Genomic DNA, 22,985 nt, shown 5'->3' on the forward strand with positions numbered 1-22,985 from the left:
TGACAGACACGGTCACCTTCAGAGATCCAACAATGTTTCAAAAATTGGTATCTCAGCGTGGTGTCTAACTTTGACTGCACTGCTCTTTCCCATGCTACTGTGCACACTCAGGTGCAGAGTAGCAGAGGGCAAATGCATATGTTCACAATATTCCTGGATTGGATGCCCTCCTCCCCCAGCAGAATTTATGAGTTCTTTATGTATACTATTCTGGACACTAAATTCAGATTCTGTCTTCTACAGCAGATATCATCAAGTACACTGCAGGACCACTAGTTTCCTGCCAAAGTCTATGAATCTAACCTAAACACTAACTACTACAGACTAGTATGTAATACCACAACTAAGAGAACATCTTTTCTATGCTTCACAGTGCCACCTAGACAACAAGGCTAATAGTGAAAATAATTCTATTCTCTAAAAAATATATTGCTTGTCTACTTACTAATATTTGAGAAGTATCTTGAAGTATCTTATAAACTAAAGAAAAGCCATCGGTCTATTAGCTACCAATAAAGCACAGAGTTGACAGACAGATCTGGGAATCATCATAGACTGGTCTCTGAAATCATCAACTCAGGGTGCAGCAGCAGCCAAAAAAGCCACCAAAACATTGGGCATCATCAGGAAAGGTATTGTGAACAAGACAGGGTGGCATTTTGCCACTATTTAAAGCCTTGGTGTAATCACATCTTGAATGTTTTATGTAGCTCTAGCCTCTGCATCCTAAGTAGGACATAGTTGAGCTTGACAGAGAGAAGAACAACTAAAATAAGTGAGAGGTTAGAGCCTCCCTTACAAGGAGAGACAATGATTGAGGAGGAATAAGACTGAGTCTTATGAAATCTTGAGGGTAGCGGGAAAGGCAAATGCAGAACTGCTGTTCACTGAATCCTATGATACTAGAGCTAGGGGGAAGTCAGTGAAATCAGGAAATTGCTTAAAGCAGATGAAAGAAATTACCTTACACAGCAGGTAGTGAACTAACTGCCTTAGGAGGCTGTGAAGAAAAACAATATTAGTAAGTCCAAAAAAAGACTGATAAGACAAATTCATGAGCAACAGATCCAGAAGATAATACTAAAATGAACAGGCAGGAATGTAACTGTTAAAACTCCTAATATAATAATTCAAGAAACCTTTTAGTGAATTTGGGTGAGCAGGAGATCATCTATTTGTTTTCTTGTTTTTCTGGAACAATGTGAAAGTTTTGTTCACACTATCATGGCTTAAACCCATCACAGCATTTGTAGAACAGATACACGTGGCAATAAGCATGCCATGGTGATGTTAGTACAGCAGTTGCCCTTTCAATCCACCTAATCAGCCCATAAGCCAAATTATAGCAGAGCAAATAGAAACTAGGGGCATAGCCATCATGACTTCAAAACATAATCTTCATTTAAACACAGACAAAAAGAAAAATCTTTTTCTCTTAAAATATCTAACACCAAAAGTAGTAGGAACTATCTTCTTAACTTATTTGGGAAACTGCATGACTGTCTTTTGTGTTAACAGGCACCTGTATGAAGAGCCACCCTGTTTGTTCAATGCTTTCTGGAAAGAAGTACTAATGCTAAAGGTTCAAACACAATGAAAGTAGCAGCACCACATAACTCCATCCTGAACCTATGTTCCTCCTAGATCACCAAAATCATCAGAGAAGCTCTGGGTCCATAGTATTTAAAAAAAAAAAAACCAAAACAAAACCAAAAAAAGCCCAACAACAAAAAAAACCCAAACCACCAAAACTAGTCCCTCAGAAAGAAATTTTCCATCTTCTGCCCTGGGATTGGGTGGGAAGGTCACTTGAATAACAGCTTTCCAGTTATCTCAGATCTCTCATTTCTGTGGTAAGGATGATGACTGCCACTTGATCTAGCAGTACATGGGCTTGTTCTCCTGGTGTCGGAGCTGGCTAGTGCCTGCACTACAGTGTATGGTCTTTCCTTAGGAAAAGTGTGAAAAATTACCATGCCAGCCAGCTGCTTGACAACACTGGCTACAGGGGAAAAAAAAAGCTTTATTGCTATACAAGAATTAATTTCATCGATGAATAAAGAAGATGAAGGAGTGGTAAAAGACAAGCTGGTTTTGGATACTGGGTACCTAAAAGCCCCAGCACAGCACAGGAGTAGATTCTCCTCTGCAAGCTTCCACAACTGAACTGCATCTTCTCAGCCCTCCTGCCTTCCCCGCAGAGGACCACAAGAGGACCTCTGAATATGTAATGTCTCCTTCTCCTATAGGCACAAGCTCCACCAAAAAATCCAGGACTCTCCTGGATAAATTTTTTCTGTGCCCCGAATGCTATCTGCAAGCCTGCCAGCACCAAGTGCTCTTACTAACAACTCTCATTCATTTTTAAGACCTATGTTATTCAATCTGATTGTGAGTCCAATACTATTAGAACTATAAACTCACTTGTCAACTGCCAATATGGCCTCAAGAAAGCCAAAACAGACAAGTGGACTTGCAGAGGCATCAAAACATAGCTACCATTGCACATCTCAAGAAAAGCAGGACAGGGTACCCAGAGAGGCAGAGGTATTCCTAAATGATGCCTGGAACAGGGTTTAGCAGCACAGGCCCACCTCATACCGGCTCACCCTTGGAAGGGTGAACATATTGCAAGACTTTTCAGCTTGCAAATAAATGGTTTGATATTCAAGCATTAACAATGAGCTGGAGCATTGTCAGCCTCAACTGGCCTTCCACTTCTGGAGGCAAAAGCACCAGGCTCTTCCAGCACAAGGCAATATCAAGTACAGCTGTTTGAGATAGGACTAGTCAAGCATTGCATGCATGCAGCTGTACTGTTCTTCATCGCCCAAGCTAGCTCACTCAAGGCTCTTGAATTTGCCATGTTTACATATCCTAAGTCTTTGTCATTTTATATGACTTCCAGTTGAACATTTTTTTATCTGCTTTTCTTGTATCAAAGTACTCATTACACTGTTTTATGACAGCCTAGTGATTGAAGAACTGCTTCTTGGATTAGGAAATATGGATTATGAAAAAAGGGCATGATGAAAGCTAGTTGAAATAATCCATCTTTTGTTAATTCTGCCAGCTACTCACCCATGCCCTCTTCTAGGTCTGTTTTTTCTAAAATAATCATGGATTACTACTGATACAGTATTATCTGTAGCATTTTAGATCATTCCTTTGGGACCTCAAATGACTTTATAGTCTCTCATTTTAATTATACATTCACAGTATAATGTAGGGATTTGGAGATAAGAAGGCATGAGGCCTTGGGCTGCTTTCTTACATAAGAAAGAACAAACACTGATTTATTTATTACCTCAACAAGAACATTGGAAAGAATTAACATAGTGAAAAACTGTGCCCATGTGTGACCAGTCTTTGGATCCATCTGTACACATTCCCATGACTGTTCCCATTCTGTTCATGCACAGCATCTCAGACTTTCCCACCTGTAGACCCTCCCAGGGTTCTGACCTGTCATAAAAGAACAGTGAAAAGAGGCACAGAGCAAAAATACCTGTGCTTTCCAGAGAGTGTAGTTACAACCTCCTTCATGGAAATTTTATATCTTTGCATGCCATGCCAGCAGAATAATTTTGACTGTCATAGTAAACTCTGGAATACCCTTTTTTCTGTATGTGGTTCTGTGCACATAGCTAAAGAAAACCCCCTCTCACCATCAAGCCTATCATGCTCTCTGGAAGAACAACGGGAATGCACCAAAAAGATGAAAAAAAAGAAAATTAGGAGAAAAGGAAATTAGTAGTAATACTGAAAATGTACATATTCAAGGCCTCAACTCAAATCCTGTGTAGTGTCACCCAGAAAACAGGCTGCACAGCAGATGCTGATTTAACAAGAAAGGAAACCAAAATTATTTTTTACAGGTATACATGGCAGGGAACAAAGGAGATGTGAGGACCTGCTTGTCATGTTGCTAATTAAAAACTAGTAGTTATTATTCTCATTAGGGATGCTCAGTGAAGCCAGTTAAATGCTGTTTTCTGAAACTGAAGTACTTTGTTCTGACTTCACATCACCTGTAAGTGCTAGACAATCAGATCTAGAAAGCAACAGATGTACCATTCAGAAGAGCCTGATGTCCTCCAGATACACATGAAGCAGAAGCCAAACCCTCAGAGATAGCCACAGCATAGAGGAACATCACTCTTCTACTAAGGTTAAACACCTTTCTCTGTTTAAAAGATGACACAAACTGTTCAATAATCTATAGTCACTGTTTGTGTTGCAATCTGCTGAGCCTCCAGTGCACCTGAAATAAATTCAGAGGCCAAATCATTTGAGCAAAATTAATTAAATCCTTGCCACTTTCTCACCACAATTTTTTAAAAGGCATTGGAAAAACTGCCTCATTAACTATTAAAAAGTGTGTCTTTAGTCTTTTTCAAACACATTTCAAACATGCATGGCCTCACTGCCCCACTGAGGAAGCAAAATTTCCAAAAATAAGGACAGATCTTCTAAATCTGTGTTGACACAAGTTAAGGAGAGGAGTTAAGAAGGTTAAGCATTGAAGTGCATTAAGATTTGAACTTTGTTGACAAGTTGGGTTTCACGTAGTCTGTTATTACAGAAACAAAGAGAGCTCAAGCTGACAAGCCCCATGGCCAGCGAAGTTAACTTGTGAATTGCAATTCTAACGCCAGCTGACTCTAGAGAAAACAGTGATCAAGGACCAGAAAGAACTTCCTTCTGCAATGAGAGGCAGAAATTTTGTCCTGAATTCACAGAATTCATTATTTAGCAGTAATGTCTGAGAGTCCCTTAACATCCAGAAGCAGGCACTGATTTTATTTCAAAAGCATAGCTATGGAAGCAATCGTTAATTAAAACAAGGGAAGATGAAAGTAAGCAGCTGGGATGGTACGGTGTGACTGACAATATTCACAGGCATCCTTAGCAGTGGAACGAAATGCAGTGACAGGCAAGCACGTGGCTTGATCTTTTGCTCAAGGCACTCCTGGCCTCTGAACATGTGGTGTGCACATTTTCAGGCTGTTACAGGTTTTTTTCTATAATATCATGGACAGAAGGACTACTTCAGCTAGGTCATTCTCCATCTTAATTTCCTGAAAATAGTTCCACCTGTAAAACCACAGATTAACTCAAGGATTACAGTCCAGCCCAGCCTACCAAAGGTAGGACAGAAATGAAGCAGCAGGAGTCTGAGGCACCAAATTATTCCTGCAAGTGATGCCTAAATCCTGAATAGTATTTCTATCCATGTTATACTATTTTCACAGAAATCAAACAATTTACCGCATACACACACAGCTTCATATACTGAATAGATGATAATTTAACATCAGATATTGCCATGGAAGGGCAGGAAAAACAGCTTTTTTTAACACCTGTATGTTTCTGATGTCTCTAAGGTACTTCATTAAAGATTTATTCCTATAAAGCTTTTGCAAAGACTGCATTGACAATAATCCACATGCGGGATTTAGACAGGGTTAATTAATATTCTGAACCAAAGAAGAGTATGACAGCGTGACAGGATGAATCCTACTGTATCTTAATTTCATTATCTAAATGGGGACTACAGACACCCATCAGACTTCCACCCAGTTGAAGAAGCAAGAGAGCAGTTCTGTTACACGCTTAGGCATGGAGAGTAGCAGAAATGTAAAGTGCTATGACTCTGACTCAGCTGACTGTACATACAGCTATGAAATACAGATGGTTTTTAAGTCAAAGGGAGACAATATTATTAATTATTTTCAAATTCTTAAGCACATACTGCAAAAAATGTAATTGTCCACTGAACAGAGCAGAGGTTAAAAAAAAAAAACAACCCCTACCAAAAAGCCAACTAGCTATCAAGGTTTCATGACTGCCCTGTGTCAAATACTAATGGACTTTTTTCTTCTTGAATTTCACCACTTATTGCAATTCATGAAAAAAATTTAACTCGAGCCAATTACAGCATCACCTTGAATATGACCCTCTGCTTTAGACAATGAAGTAAATTCTCAGAGGCGAGTTGCATGACTACACTCCACTTGCTCATTTCAGGAGCATTTCCTATACTTTATTATTGTGTAAGAGACCTGGCCATAGACAAAGCAAAGCTTCCCAAATAGCAATGTTGGAAAACTATAAAGCTGATCAGATACAAAAACATGTCATGTGCACAAGGTGGATCTATGAAAAGAGAAATTATTTCTCCTTTTTAAGGTCTTAATAGTATTAGTTTGAAAAAAAAGACTGTAAAACATTTTTCATACAGCAGCTTGACTTTAAAAATTAATTGAATTGTTCCAGCAAGCCCAAAACATACTGACAGCACAATACACTTCAGTGAGCTAATTCTAGGTGCTTTGCATTTCAATAAAACTTCTCCTGGGCGGGTATCCAAGCAGTTAAATGAAAAAAAAAAAAAAAATCAATTAATTAAGGCTTTTGAATGAGGAAGGTCTATACAAAGCTGATACTCTGTCTTATAAACATTAAAACGTTCCTCCCAGGACAAACACTAACAAATAATTAAAATCCCTTGATTTCCTGGTTTACAACCTGTTCATTCGGCTAAACAGTTTCAGTATTTCACCCAAGATAAACAGCTGTCATATGAACTGTATGTTCACTCTGCTCCGTAGAAACGCTGAACTTAGCATTCAGCAGAATGCAAGCTGTTCCTGAAACTTTCAGGATGAGACCAGGGATAATGGGATCACTCTTATTCATGAAGTGACTCATGGGCATAAGAATTTGCAGGGCTTGGGGAAAGCATTAATGAAGAATTCAGCGCAACAAGTGCTCAGGCACTCCGCGCTTCTGCAACATGCAACTGTAAGTCAGGGGTGTGACCTGCTGACTAACAACACAGTAAGGTGTACATACAGTCCTGCACAGCTGGTGCAGATGTCAAAAGAGCTGTTACTTTCCTACATTTTTCCCCCAAGTACATATCTTAGAAAATACCCAGAGCAACAGAATATTTACAATGGCTAGTAGGAAGGACAAAACTTCCATTTGTTCAGTACGACAGATCTGTTGCATAGGTGTTTTTCACAGCAAGGCTGGAAAATGCCAATGTAAGCAACAAGACTTCCGAACCTCCAGAGCAGCTGTACTTCAAAAATATAAAATATATTGCGCCTCTACATCAGTTTGCTAAGGGTCTATCAGTACTTTAAAAATACTATTTTGTTTGTGGTCCTAAAGACACACACAAAAGAAAATTCAGTGAGGCTATTCATGTTCTGGTTGAAAAAGTTAGGGGCATTACCGAATTAAACTTCACAGCTTTGTGTATTTCACACACAAAAAACACCCCTAAGACACAAAAAAAACTTACTCAAGACCACAATCCTTGCCAAAGGAAGAGTCAGGATAATCCTTGCCCAGTCATTTGACCATTACCTCTCTTTCTGGAAGTTCTTCAACAGCATCACTATTTCCTTGTATGTTATAGAAAAGTCCCCTTAAACTGCGTTTAAAAATCCATAGGTATCACGATAAATAAAAAAGCTATCAGTAGTGCAAATGTCTGTGAACTCTAGTATTTTAGCATAGTGAGAACCCTATCCTACACACAAACTGTCTTATTTTGAACTCGTTAACAATGTACATTAAATGAACAAACAAACAAACAAACAAATACCTGGTGAGCTCTTCTTTAATCTTCAAGGGTTCATGTGGATAGAATTTCACTCTAAAGCACATGGTATATGGTGGATGAGCTGAAACATTATAAAGAAAAAGCATGAGAACAGTAGCAAACAAACATTGCCTCAACCACTCTGAAGGAGTGGCTTCCAAGAGTCTTACAAAGTAGCCTGTGTGATGGTTAGCTCTGAAGCATCAGGCAGGGAGTCAAACAAAACCAATAAATATTATATATACATATGAAAAGAATAGAACATACGACAAAGAAGGCCAAAGCACATGCAAAATACAGCTAAATCAATTTATAAATGGTTTTGCACCTCACGACACTTATTGCTTGATCCAAGAAGTACAAAACACATTTGGGCTGCTTTTTTTTTTTTTTTTTTTTTCCCAATTGATAAAGAGGAAAAAATTGCATCTTGTCACAATGAGATACAAAGGTATTACGTATATTTGTTATTCCTGATAATGATAATGCCTAGATGACAAAATGGAAGAAACTGTTAATTATATTTGGTTAATGAAGCTAGAGACAACAGAAGTGTTTCTGTTTCCAGTATTTGATAAGACTACATTACCTACTCCTGAGCTACAGTATCAATACCAGGCCTTAAGTACAATACTTTCAAAGACAGACAGACAGACAGAAAAGACAGACAGACAGAAAAGACAGACAGACAGAAAGAAAAAGTCACAGTAACAGGAATTATTTCAATTCTGCAATCAGTGTCTCTCAGTTTTACATTAATGAACACAGCTTTATATCCCACTGTTATATCTTTGATAGCATTCAAGATATTATCTAATCCTAGGCCAGTGATCTTTCAGTGATTACAGGAGGGACAGAAAGCAAATCAAAGACTATTATTCTAATCAAAGACGCACATTGTGATAATCATGTTAGGATAAAAGACATGTGAAAACCAAGTAGAAGGCTTAAAAATATCACATCAGGCACAACATGCAGGTAGGCAGAGCCCTCAGCTATCTGTAGCCAGGTAATGTCATCTTTTAAATTCCAGTTTGAAATGAGAAGGAAAATACCTCATCTTCAAAATGTAAATGGTGTGGGGAAAAAACCACCTATATTACAAAGGCCATGGTACCTGGCAGGCCTGCTGGTAACACTGAGAGAGGGCGCGGGGATGGAGCAAACACCAAGGCAGAACTGCTGTCCAAAGCAGCAAGGGCCTCAGCACAGTAAGCAGTGCAAGGGTCCTCTTTACCAAAATGTTTACTAGCACAGCCATTTTTAGGCGGACAGAAATAGAGGAAAACCTGAGGCTTCAAACAAAATGGGAACATGTGACCACTGTGCTCATTTGGGAGTGTCCTACAGACCTGAGTGCAGAATTATAATCCTTTTATTAAAATATTTAACTATGAAATTAGCATTCTGCATAAATGTCTGCAATATTTACAGATGCTTACTTTTAACAAGTTGGGCTTTGGGGCTTTTGGGCTTTTTTGTTTTTTTTTTTTTTTTAAAGAAAAGCATTCATGCAATTTTAATTCATAGTAAAGTGCAGATCTATAATATTCTAGTTAGTTTTAAAAGTCTCTTAGTCTTAATGTATACTCAAGGCACAGAGTCAATCTAACCTTCCCAAATCTTGAAGAGATGATGCTTTTACAGGAGGAAAAGAAGGGAAGGCAGAAGAAAAGGCCAAAGAACATTACAGGGAAAATGGAGGAAGAGAACAGGCGAAATAAAGAATTACATTTTAGTTATTGTAGTCTATAACAGTAACCACTAAGCTATCAGAACGTTTTACTGTACCATCTCCTCAAGCTTACTAGCTCACTGGCTTCTATAAACTGCATGTGGAAATTAGTTCAAAAATCATGATATTCCTGAAGCTACTTTGACTGCAGTATTTACCTGAATGCTGCAGTTTTCCAGAAACACATCTCTGGACATCACATAGTTCCATGTGATTTACAAAAGCAACAGAAAATAAAAATTCATTACATCTTTTGTTATGGTTGGTATCTTTTGGAGGGTTCAACTCCTTTTGAAGATGAAGGAATATTTTCCCCTTTCAAGACCTCATGTTGCACTTTTTTTAAGTATGGTCAGCCTCAACAAAAACTGCTGATTTCACATTTTTTACTTGTTTAAATAACTACTCATTGAGGACACAAGGAGGAACGTCAGAAAAGATGGGGATGGAGAGATGAAAAATACAGAAAAAAAAGAAAGCAAGGAAACAATAACAAATAGACACAAACAAGAGGAAATGGAGAAAAGAAAACAAGCCTTAAGTGTTCCTTAGGGATGGTTTGAACATTCAAGCTAATCAAATCTGGACAAGCCCTCTGAAGGCAAGAGAAACAGACTGCTTTCTCTGGGCTTTGGCATCTGAGATGCAACCGCAGCATTGTCTTACAGTGACTGGAAATAGGCTGCAAAACAGAGGACACTTACATCCTCCCTGCCCTATAATGGCAAACTAGAAGGTAAAATGAACTCAATGTCCCAGAAAGGAAAACGGCTATCCAGAAATGCACTAAGGAGTCATGTTGCCTGGGCAAATCAAAAGATAATCTAAGTCATCATAAATGGTTCTGTCTCTTCTCAATAGCCTTCTTAAAACTACTTTAAGGGAGAAAAACTTGCACTTTCAGAATAAGGTTCCACTTAAAAAATGTGACAGAAGAGCCAACCTGTATTAAATGAGCAAAAGCTCTTTCTCAGCAGAAAAGGACTTTTAAATGTCCTGGCAGATTTAGAAGTAGTTTGTGCTTGAAATAGGGATGCAGAAATAAGAACAGCTAGTGCATGGCTCTGCAGGGCTCTAGCTAGTACAAGCCTACTGCAAGACCCTAAAAATGTACTGAATTTTAGCCAAATTTTTGGGTGTCAATGAAACAATTGAAACTTTGGCTGTGGTAAAAAGAAAGAATAAAAAAAATATGTAAAAGTTACAGTAGAAAAACCACACTCTGGCAGTATGTGGTAATCACAGAAAAACAACAGTTGGCCCAAATGCAAAAAAGTATCATAGTGAGGAAAGGAGAGCATACGCGGCACAAAAATAGTCCACATTCAGTTAATAGCAAAGGTTATAATAGGAAATGTTTTCCTTGTAGCAGAAGGACTGTACGTGACAGAAGTATACACCAATGCACAGAATATGCAGGAGATTTGGCAAGGTAGTTTGAAGGCTACTTTGTAAACCTTTTCCTAGACTCAGGCTTCTGTAACAATATTCCTCCTCAGCAGGGCAGCAAGCAATACAAAGCAAAGCTGCTGGAGCCTGCTAAACAGAGGTCTTTTCTCAGCAACACCTGCGAGAATGGCACAATCCTGACCTGTAATTTGAAATGTTAAAAAGACTATGATCCCCTCCCTCCAATTCATCTCTGGAGATGAGCTAAGAAGGTACCCTGCAATTACAGAAGGAAATAGGATCCTCTATTTCTGTTCCTCTTTCCCAGTTAGAAAACCAGCCACAAACTATGAACCCTTGAAAGGGGAAGGGGGGAACCCCCACAGCTATCCACCTTCCTCTCCATCTTAATTTTAAAATGGGTCATAAGCCTAATATTCCTCCAAAAATGCATTTGATGATATGTAAACATTTAGTAAGGCCTTTGTCTTACAGATTTTACAGCACTGGAGAAACACACATGAGAACCTCATATTCTCTCATTCACTATATTCTTGTTGTGAAAAGTAAGACCGGCAGGCAATTGTATCAGCTCAAGAGATGAGACTGTCAAGACAGACAATTCCTCAATTCCTTGAAAGCAAAATTACTTTATACCACTTACTCACACATTAAAGTGGAAACATTAACAACAAACCTTCCCAAAACAGAGCTCAAGTTTGCAGAGGAACATTTCTTCAGCACAAAACTAGCCTGAATATAATCAGTTTTATAATAGCTATAAGTCTTTTCTTTCGAGTGGTCCTTTATCTGCCAGATAAGGAGCAGCTGGTATACTGAAATGCCCAAGGCTTTGTCAGAATTTCCTACCATCACAGGCTTTGCTTTCTCACTAAAAAAGATTCACAATTACAATAATTTCAAAGGACTTTACCGTGGAGAATAGCACTGACTGCGAATTCCGTTGCAATAGGGCTATTAATTTGCCAGTTTATGTGCTAACAGCACATACAAGATGAAGGCAAAAGAACAAATAAATCCATTTAAATGTTATCAAATGCTGAAACCAGTCATGATCTAGACCCTCATGAAGGCACTACTCACCGAGCATGGAAGGCTTCCAGGCAACTGATTGTATGATTTTAAGGTTTATTTCAGTTGCATTTAACTAAAACAAACTATCCAATGTACATGAAACAGTAAGGAACTCCCAACTAAAAACCAACCTGTAACACCCTGACCAGGACAAAGAGGGATATGGGAGCTGCACCCCTTGGCACAGATGCCGATGTTTAAGGGACTGAGTCTCACGTGCAATTTGTTCATTTTTAAGCAAAGCCCACTGAATCATTTGTCTTCTGTGTAGATGAAAAGCTTATAGGGAATCATAAGCCTAAGAAAAACTACACATTCATATTACCATTTTCTTCATAGAAAGACAATCTGAAACAACAAGGAAAAAATATTTATATAAGAGAAAAATTGTTTTTAAAAGCTGGTGAAAACCTTGATTAAAGTTTTAGAAGTATGAACCAAAGACGGAGAAGGACAGAAGGTTCTCAGCTGCCACTTTTAGGAAGGTTTCCTGTTTGTTTTTAACAACCTGCTTTTCATCCAGCACAAATACTAGCTTCTGTAATGAGCTGTACTGGCAGTGTTGTTTTTTTGATTAAACATGGAGTACAGGTGAATATTGAAAGCCAAAAGCAGATGTTGAAGTTATCTTCATAGCCCAGAGAATGCAACATTGCAGAAAACTTCCTTCATCTGTCCTTGATGTTACATATCCTCTGAACTACACTACCCTACCAAAAGTTAGTGCTCATCTAAAAAAAAAAAAAAAAAAAACCCAAACAAAAAAAACATTATGCTCAAATAGTCTTCATGTTCACTGATGCTGCAGAAGGATCTCTGAGGAACCCAAAGACATATGCTGTTGTTTCCATATGTCTCTTCCCTTACCAAATGAATCAGCTGTTTATCCATACCACTTGCTGAGCATATTTAAGACAGACAGAACACTACTCAGCGTTTTTATTTTATGCATAAAAGATACCTGATCTATCATAAACCTCAAATTGTGGGGTCTTCCTTATTGCACTCAAGTAGTTATGGGACAACACAGGGCAAGGTGGATTTTCGTCAACCAGTTATGACGCTTTAAAGCGTGTTATTAAATTTTCATGAGGATCATAGGTAAAGTATATAAACATTTGGATTAGTGCTTGAAGAGTCACACAAAACCTCCTGTTTTCACTGTGCATGGATTTATGAACCTCATATTTGATTAAACTATTTTTCAGATTTGTACTGAGACATGAAAATTGATAACAAGTTTGTTGAGATTTAAGAATCTTTAGAAAGTTTTGCACGACACATCTCTGCATCTGGGTACTTGTTTCCCCTGGTTCATTCTATCTCCTTTCACATTTTATGACAGCATTAGAGATTAAGGAAATTAACTTAACAAATTCCAATGGCCTGACACAGGAAAACACACCCTTTTCGCATTACCCTCTTGGATCATCTGAGATGCAAGGCAGGAAGAAAAACCTGTAAATTTTGAACTCCTGCACATGAGAGCAACAGAATTAATTCTGTTCCACTGTCATCAAGAACAAAACCCATATAGTTGGATATTTCCCACAAAGCAGGTTACAGAATAGCTGCATACTTATTAAACAGAATAACCTTTAAAATTAATGAAAAAAGAGGGAAAGTACATGGGAAAACTCTGTTCTTTACATTACTGCTGATGTGACAGTAGGATTTACACCAAGACATTCCTAGACAGAAAATACGTAAAAAAAAGTAAGATGGGCAAATAGAGAGGAACTTTACTGTCAGCATCTGGGAGAGAATAGTAGTGTACAAAAAAACAGGCAAAAGAACAGAAAAACTGGTTTTGAAAGGTCTTTATCTAGAACCACAAAGATGCAGCTACCTTAGGCAACCTTCCAGAGAGATTTTCAACAAACTACTGGAAGCATGGTGCTCACAGCTACTGATCACTGGCTACAAACTGGTTTCAACCAGTACAAACAAGACTGGCAGTGGTTGGGGTCATTTCTCAGAGACTAAAATTTCCCCTTTTGGGCAAAAATAGTTGTAAAAATGGCTGAGGCACAGACCTAGACTTTATGCACCATGTTATGACACAAACAGTTCAGTGAAGATGGAAAATGCAAAGGCTGATGCCGAGACAAAAAAGATGCCATGCCTTCATTCTTCTTGTGTTGCACCAGGGCCAGGACACATTTAAATATGGTTTCATATGTGATAAGACAAAATATAAAATATTTTGGAAGATTCCTTCTGTCGTATCCCAGTATTACTAAATACGAACTTAAAGCAATCTTCGCTAAAGCTAAAGAAATTAAAACGGTAGCACATCACACAAGAACCTATGCAGACTTCAGAGCTTCAAACATACAATCATCTATCCCACCGACAGAAACGTATAGCTGCCAAATTGTGCTTTCAATTGTTGTGTGTACAACTTGACTGTATAAAGGGATTATGCCTGAACGATTCAGGTACTACTGGGGCCCATGAAACCTACTACCTACTGAAATTTGAATTAGAACACTACTCCCAGTCATTCATTTTCTGCTCTGACTATCTGTCAATATCAAGCTGCATGAAAAACTTGTTACTGTGCTGGGGGAAAATGAAGTTCCCCACAAATGGTAGCTGAGATAAAGCATGCAGCATTTTTCAAATTTTGCTGCATGTATGCAAGTGCTCTGTAATCATATGTAAATCTGAGCATTCAACTGAATTTAGAGTATTTTGAATCATTAGTATTAATACAACCTACTGTTGCATCAGAGGAAATGAAAGTCCATTTTTACAAATCAGATCATTTCACTGTTTTCTGAATTCCTTAATGACAAAGAAAGAAAAGGAAACCTCTAATACAGTCACTGTGAATAGCTTTCTGCCACCATTTCTCCCAGAAGTCATATACATAATGCATGTTCTATTAACCAGTCACTTCATTGCTTCAGTTTTTACACTTTCCACCTGCTACTAATTTCAGTCGTTACTTGTGTCACCTGAGACTGCAATGCTTTTCAAATGAATATTGGTAATTTCTTCTTCCGAGTCTAAATCTTTTCATAGCAAACTGAATATTTTTAGATAAAATAGGAATTAACCTTGTGTGCCTTCAGAAATTGTTTAGTGTTCTACATTAATATATTGTATTTTTAGAAAAATAAATCAAGAGGTTCCTGATGTGAAATCCTTACAAAAATGTCCTTGAGACCTGTGGGAGCAAAAGATATATTTATGTATAATCTACACAGATTCTACACATGCAAATAAAACACATATCGTCTTGGTTTGTTTTCTTAAAGCGTTATTGCAGCAACAATAGTCCTTCATCTGTGATGAAAGATGAAGTTAAGTTACACTAGTATTAAACTGAAGTTGCTGAGGAAAAGCCAATCTCATAGTTAATTCTACTTCTGTGTCCTATATCTATGGCTGATAACAAAACACCTTTGTTAGCATCTCATTCTCTTTTGCTGTTTTTGTTGAGACCTTTTCACTGTGATAAATAACCTCACATTAGCTGCATTTTATTTTGCTTTTTTCTATGCATTCATTTTTCAGTCTTCAGTGTTTTGATTAAGATTCCACCCCAAAGCCACACAAGTCTTCTGATGAGACCATCACATCACTACATGTATGGAATTTATGGAGTACCATCGATCACATCTAGGAAACATCTATACACAGATAGAGTTGTTTTGAATAAATCAAAACACTCTGTGTGTTGGCAGACTTCCTGGATATGTTGCTACGCAAAGTGCAACAAGAAGCATAAGCCCTTACACTTTGCTGGGTGAAAGCAGTGATACAAATGCAGATTAGAGGATACTTTGAGGAAACTCTGTTGTACTTTTGATAACACATTGGAACGAAGAATGAGATAAAGATAATTTGTAATTATTACAATCCCTCTTTTCTGCCTTCACTAACATTGCAGAGGAGCACAACTTAGTTTTAGCTTGGCATTCTTGAACTTATTTTTTACTGGATAACACTCCAGCTACCTAAACACTAGATATACACAGCTCACCCTGAATATGCTAGGTATATGTGTGCATGCTTATATACACATGTATGCACATGTTGCAATACATACTATTCCTGCATTAATGGAAGAATTTCTTGAAGTATTCCATATAGTCTAGCCAACACCCAGGATTAACTGTTTTTACATATTAGACAATCTCTTAAGCCTCATCACATTTTAAAACAAATGCATTATCTCCCACACAAAAGATACCTTATACTTATGCTTAAAACAGAAAACAACTGCATACAAAGGGAATGTGAGTAAAATTCTCTTTCATTTCATAGCCTAAGTAGGAGATAGACAACAGCTTTTATTAAACAAGACACAACTCCCAATGACCTAAATCAAGTCTCCAGAACTGCCAAATAAACACTCTCTTCTGCTGCTGGATACAAACTTCTGAGTACCAAAGTAGCTCTGTTTCCTGAAGAAGTCTTCGCACTTGGCCCATTTAATGGAAACGATGAGCCAGACTGTAACATTTCAAAAAGATTATTAAAATAATGCATTCCTATTTTGAGGAGTCTTTTTTTAAACAACGATTGTAATTTTCCACTTGCCTGTGGCAGGAACTCACCACCTAACCCATAGCACTTGGGTTTGCTGGACCGTAACAATGACCTCAAACCAGTGCTCTTCATTGTCAGGAAGCAGAGGGCAGTGGCAAGAAAGCAAACCAGAAAGTCCTAGAAGCAGATTGCCATACTACATATTTTATTGTCATCTTGCAGTGCCTGATTGCATCTGACTGAAAATGAGAGCCAGAACATACAGGTCTTCCCACCAGATCTGCCACCCCACACACATCAGCTGGCCTCTGGCTCTAGCCTTGAGCAGTAAGGGAAAGCTCTTGATGTGCAGAGCACTGTGAGACAGTGAAATGAGGGTAGCATGGAGTTTTTAGGAGTCCAGATAGGACATGAAGGGCCTATTTGAACCAGGAAACAAATGAAGCATATTTTAAATTACTGCATGGAAGTACAGGAAAACCTTTGGGCATTTCAAAAGCAGTTTAAAAACATGAGCTCTCAACACTTACATTTCATTTGCTTGAAGATGGACTTGTTGGGCTCAAGCCAGTGCTGGAAAGGCAAAGCAGAGAGCAGAGGTTAATACAGATCACAGCGGACAACAACATCCTTGTAGATGTATATGGTACCAAAAATAGGAAGTAAGATTTTTTTTTCATTGAGACATACACAAACTGGAAAAAGCAACTCCATACTGTTATACTGGAATTGCACTGTATAAGCATACTTGATGTTACCACTGCTTATAAGATGTAGTTGAGACAAAAGTAAGACAAACATTTCAAAGACAAATTTAAAGGAGACAGGTTCTAGTGATAGTTTGCAGCTGACATTTCAGTCTTACACTTTCAGCCTTTTTTTTCCAGAAGAATGATAATTTTGGACAGTAGGGCAGACTATTCAGAAACATTAACATTGTCTGTTCATTAATGTTGCCTTTTACAGTTCTTATAACTAAAGCATGTGTAAATACTGTATTCTCAGTCAGCACCCTCAGAACACAAGCTATTGTTCTTTTCTAGCAAGAACTAAAAATCTGAAGGGAAAGAGTGTACTTTTCCATGAAATGTTTACTCTATGGACAGTCAACACACAATAGAGAGGTATGGATGCCTACTAGTTGGTATATAACTTTCCAGGGAAAGACTGCAATGGCAGGAAAACTTTCATTTTTTTATTCTCCTGGAAAATAAACTCAGATGCTTCTGTGACAAAAAGCTAGGGTCAGATTTTAGTTAAGAGCCTTAGCACATCCTCTGGTAACACTAGCTGAACTGTTCAGGAGGATGTTTTGATTGACAAAAGAACATGCTGATATTCGAGTGCCACTTCTGACCACAGCCAACAGCATTTGTACCAGGATTTTTCCTGTAAGCAAAAAATCTCCACACTAAAATGAGATTTGTGCTGCAGAAGCAGCTGGTCAAAAAGCATAGTATTCAGCTTTAATAAGCATAATCAACACTGAAGGCCTTGCACTAAGAGGTTTTGTTTTTAACCCTTTTCATTCTAGCTCTAAAACCCTATGGTCTACTGCAAAAAGAAAACATAGCATTTTTTAAACTATATGTAATACTTAATATATCCTACATCAGCTACTGTTTTTCCTCATAACTTACAGTAATTCTACTACAGAGAAAGGCCAGGGGAAGATATTTTGTAGGAACTGTTAATAGGTGACCGAAAATTATTTGAAAAATCAAGACATCTCAAGAATTCAGTCAAAATCAGAGGTAACTGTAAATAAGTTTTCTGGAACAGAACTTCTGACAAAACTAAGACCTTGGAAAGAATATTTTCAAATATCTGCAGCTTATATACTATGGCTACTCAGAAACTCCTGCATATAGTTTACAGCAATATTGGAGATAAGCATTACTATGTATTTCTGTTTGAAGCTCACTTATCACTGAGACACTGATATGGAACCCTGGTACTCAAAAAACACACAAAACAAAAAAACCAACAACCCCAGACTTCAAACAACAACAACAAAAAAGAAATCCCACACCATTTCTTCACTTCTTTTTCCTTAGTACCTCTCTTTTTTGGGGGAAAGAAAGAAACTGAATTGAGAAAGCAATGACTGTTTCACCAACCTACCAGAAATATCTAGCTCCTTTCATTCTTTTTTAGATCACACAGATACATTATTTATACATTTTGCTCTGAATAATGGGGGGTGCAGGCTGTTCATAAAAAGGTAAGGCAATTTAAGAAATTTTATACAGTCTGCAGTATTGTATAGATACATAATCCAGAATGAATTCACAGATAGGAAAGCAGTCAAGACACACAGGTACGCAAGTTTATGTTCCTTAACCTCTTCACACAACCGCCCCCTCCCCGCAACCTCCACCAGGATCTAGACAGTCCTAGCTGAAGATTCAGAGAGCAAAGAGGGACTTGGACAGTGACCAGTGCTGTACTGTTCCCAGGGAACTGAGGGTTAAGAGGTATCTCACTTTTTTCATCTAGCAGGAGCACAACAGAATTTGTTTGATATTTCTTTTTGAAAGGCCAGGTGGAAATATTAGCACAGACCAGGTCAGCATTTACTGCTGTTTGAAAAAGTCAATTACCTATTCTAACAAACAGTCAGAGGTAAAAAAAGCCAATTTACAAATACGAAACCCTCATAATTCACCATATGAATAATGAAAAAGGGGAAGCATGGATGAAATCCCTCATGCAGTGCACCAAACCCCCAGAAACACAGATTTAGCTAACATGTCCAAAAGCAAACATGTTTCACTAAGACCTGACTTTCATGGGTTAAAAATGGATTGAAAAGACACTGAGCAATTAAGCAGTCTAGACTTTCACTTGGAGGTCAAGGAACTGACAGACAGTTTTTAGAAGCTCAGATTTCTGTGGTGACCTTCTGTTGGTAGAAGATTGCAACCATGTAGCCAATTCAGCTGAATCTTCCAGAAAACTGAGCAGTTACTTTATAATTTGTGGAGATTTTCAAAGACACAGCAATTAGCTTAATGCTCTCTGAGTGTCAGGGGAAGATAAACACCTAGCCATTGCTAATACTTCTGAAAATAGCCACCCCTATATTTGTTTGTGTATTTCAATTTGATTTTTAGGAAAGATTTTCCCCTGAGTACTTATCTTCCAGCCTTACAGCACTGACTATTAATAATTAATAACTGTACCTCATCTCTACTATAGAGTACTCATGCTATATTTATTCCAAGATTAATTAGCTATTATAGCTAGGACCAGATTAAGGTTCCTATAAATTCATCAAAGACTTTCTGCAGGAATTTTCAATTGAAAAGCATCTGGCTTTGCAAAATGCTTTTTCCATGTATCAATCTTTTATTTAACAATTTTGCTGAAAAGAAAAAAAAATCCTCAGATAAAAGGAAAATATAACATTTTGAGTTAGCTTGTCAGGCCAAATTTTAAAAGCATTTTAAATCTCCATCTGCACAAAATTTTCATTACTACTGTATGCCTCACTGCCCTGCAGGAACAGACCATAGGTGTTTCCAATTGTTTCTTGTAAGGATAACACCTCGTAAGACAAATAAAACAGACAAAGAAAAAAAGTGAGAAGTAAACTTGGAACCAGAGACGAGAATCTTTAATTTCTCTCCTTGCAGTAAAATGTGTGAACTAGGGGGAGAAAAAAAAAAAAAAACCAACAATCTCACACAGTTTCATTTTTGCCTCATGTATTTCACACTGTTGTCCATAAAGGTTGCTTTAATTGGATGATGGCCTACACCCTCAAACCAGCTTGGCTTTATATGTGATAGTACTTAACTATCACCAGAAATCATTCCTGCAGAGGCTGAGCCTCCCATTTCCTTGATGGCATGCTAGCACCATGGTTGTTGCCTAATGGAGAAGACAAGACTTTGATCCCAATCCAGCTAACACCTACTACCAAGGATCCTGTGAGAAGATTCACATTTAGCACTGCCAATTTCTAATCTCTTCTGCTGAAAGAGGTTTGGATAGCAGCTGGGTATCTAGATGGTCAGGCAGACATCCTCACAGAAGCAGAAGGCACAGAGAAAGATATTTAGAGATCTTGAAGGTCAGTCATGGGATAGCTACCAAGTCTTGGTGCTTCAAGTGCCAATGCTGAGCAAGCATACTATTATGGATATCACTTTTGGTCCTGGGATCCTAAAATATGCTGAGAATTGCCTTCTGACTAAGGTTTCATTGTGACTGCATACTATGTTTCAGACTAGTGCAATTTTTACTTTGTAAATACAGCCCTCACCTCTGACCAGCCTTTAAGTGGCACTGAGTAGTCATCAGCGAGGCCAGGTGTGATCTTGCTTACCCACAAATGCTGAGCAGCTGATGTGCTACCAGCTTCCACAGCAAAAGCTCAGAATGAGCAAGGATACCATGCAAGGGTAAAAGCACCATTCTAGAAAGTCAATTTAACTCCACAAACACTGGTGTGCTTTTAGTAAAGACACTTCAGCCAACAACCAGTTTCGAACAAAGTGATTTCACTGAGAAGCTCAGACAGGACTAAGCTTGGTCTCAGTATAGAACAGGGTTAAGGGTTTTTGAATACGAAGCAGGGAGGAAAGAGGACACAATGTCCCATATCTATTCTTACAACCTTCGTAAGGGGTCAGGTGTCATTAAAATCCCCGCACTGTTCTTCCTCTTCATTGCAACAGCCGCTCTACAGTGCAAAGATGTGTGCTCCAGTATCCTCTTCCTAGGTACTCCTGCATAAGACTGGCATAAACCAAAGCCCAACTCCTAAAAAACAACCAAGCCAAAAGCAGGTGCTTATGACCTTGACCAATCAGAAGTCCAAATAAAAAAAGAGTCACTCCCCTCATCCAACACAAAGAGGCTTTTGATTTAGTCCCTGTGTTTGCAAGAGAAGCAGTAATGAAGGTGCAATGAAAATTGTCCAAATGCTGTGAACAAATCCCCTCAGCAAGCAATACTCAAGTCAAGTGCTCAGATGTGCATACAGTAAAACAGAATCAGAACCACCTGCAGATGTCACAAGAATATTCTAGCCAGGCAAGGACTGTATTTGAAGACTTTGTTTAATGGACAGAAGAGAGAAGGAGAATGGAGATACGCACTGAAACACTACTAGAAAAGTAATAAAATTAATTTTATTTAAACCTCAACCCTATATTAATCCTGAAAATTAATATCTAACCTTTTCCTTGAATGAAAAGCAAAATCAAAATCAATCTGCTTTAGCTTCAAGGCAGTGACTTGCATGAGGTCACCACCTGCCAAAAGTCAGACTCAAAAAAATAGTAATAGTATCCAAAGCTAATGGAAGCTCAGACAGGGGAATCAGCCGAGTGCCTGCTCTATATGAGCACAACAGATGCCAAATGACCCAGGGCACCCTGCTTGTGTCCTTCTTCGTGCCCTGAAGCTGACACCATTTTTTCATGCCTCCGAGAACTTCTATACCAAGAATATCAATGCTGTTTTATTGCAGCAAAGGAGCTGTTCCTCTGTAGTGTTCCCAAAATCAGGGCATCGGCTCTGGTTAGTAGTGTGATAAGAAGGAATAAACAACGTACATCACTATCACAAAAATTAATCTGGTCCAGAAATAGTACCATACACTGGCATAGAATCGCTGTTTGTATGATTCTGAGCTGGAATTTATTAAACAAATTTCCAAATTCTCACTCTGTTATTCCTGTTACACTAAAATATTCAGAGAAACTCCAATGCTCTAAGTTGGAGTAGATCAACCAATCCATAACCTCTACATCAGTTGAACATCTGGTCATAGCATCTGCATATACTGATGTATGGAGGAGCTACCAGAGGCTTACAAGCCAACAGGTTCACATTTGATGGAAAAACCATCTTTATTTTCACTAAAATAGCCTGCAGAATTATTTGGTTTACAAGGTTCCTGATCTTCACATGAGGTATTTCAGTAAGTAGCATTACTGCTGAATTAAGTGTATATGTATATTCACACTACTATTCATTTATGCCAAGATTTTGTTTAGTATATAAATGCACTGGTAAAAGCAAGTATCCATTTAACTCAGCACTTTGTCCCTGAAAATGGCCTGGAGCAAATACTTAGAAAAAGAACAAGAGTAGCAGCTCCCATTGTGTTCAGTGGGCTTTTTCTACCAGCCTCCATTACAATTTGTTTGTAAGTCTTTATAAATCTCTTTATAAAAAAACGAATTTGTCTAAACACTTTTTAAAACATTTTTGGCAGCTACAACAAAGAATTTTATGACTATGTATGGTATTTTTAAAACTATTTCTCAATACAAATTGCTTTATAATTCCCTTAAGTGAGTTTTAGTTCTGTTATAAGAATTACAGGGCAATCTTTCCCTGATCACCACCTCCACGCCATTTTGCATCATATTGTTCTCTCTCATTCTTTCTTACTTATTCTCTTTCTCTCGCTCTCACTCATTCTCTCTCTCTCACCTCTTTTGCTAGCCAAATTATTCTAGTCTAATTCATTTCTCTTCATATGAAATCCATTCCTACTTGATATCATTCTCAGGGTCTTCTGCATTCCTTTTCTAGTTCTACTATATTTTTTTGAAACAGGATGACCTGAACTGCACACACCAAGCAGGGTCACAGCAAGACTTCATACAAAAGCGCGTAATAACT

General features: G+C 38.1%; 1 protein-coding gene across 1 annotated transcript in view; it reads right to left on the minus strand.

Moving 5' to 3' along the window:
* Window positions 1–22,985, minus strand: part of FRMD3 (FERM domain containing 3) — a 142,214-nt gene that overhangs the window by 47,393 nt on the left and 71,836 nt on the right. Inside the window, exons 3-4 of the mRNA XM_075726209.1 lie at window positions 16,871–16,913; window positions 7,622–7,700 (exon numbers count right to left, since the gene is read on the minus strand). Of these exons, the coding sequence (XP_075582324.1) occupies window positions 7,622–7,700; window positions 16,871–16,913 (122 nt within the window). The remainder of the gene's footprint in view (window positions 1–7,621; window positions 7,701–16,870; window positions 16,914–22,985) is intronic.

Source organism: Pelecanus crispus, chromosome Z (genome assembly GCF_030463565.1).
Source record: "Pelecanus crispus isolate bPelCri1 chromosome Z, bPelCri1.pri, whole genome shotgun sequence".
Classification (NCBI taxonomy): Eukaryota; Metazoa; Chordata; class Aves; order Pelecaniformes; family Pelecanidae; genus Pelecanus; species Pelecanus crispus.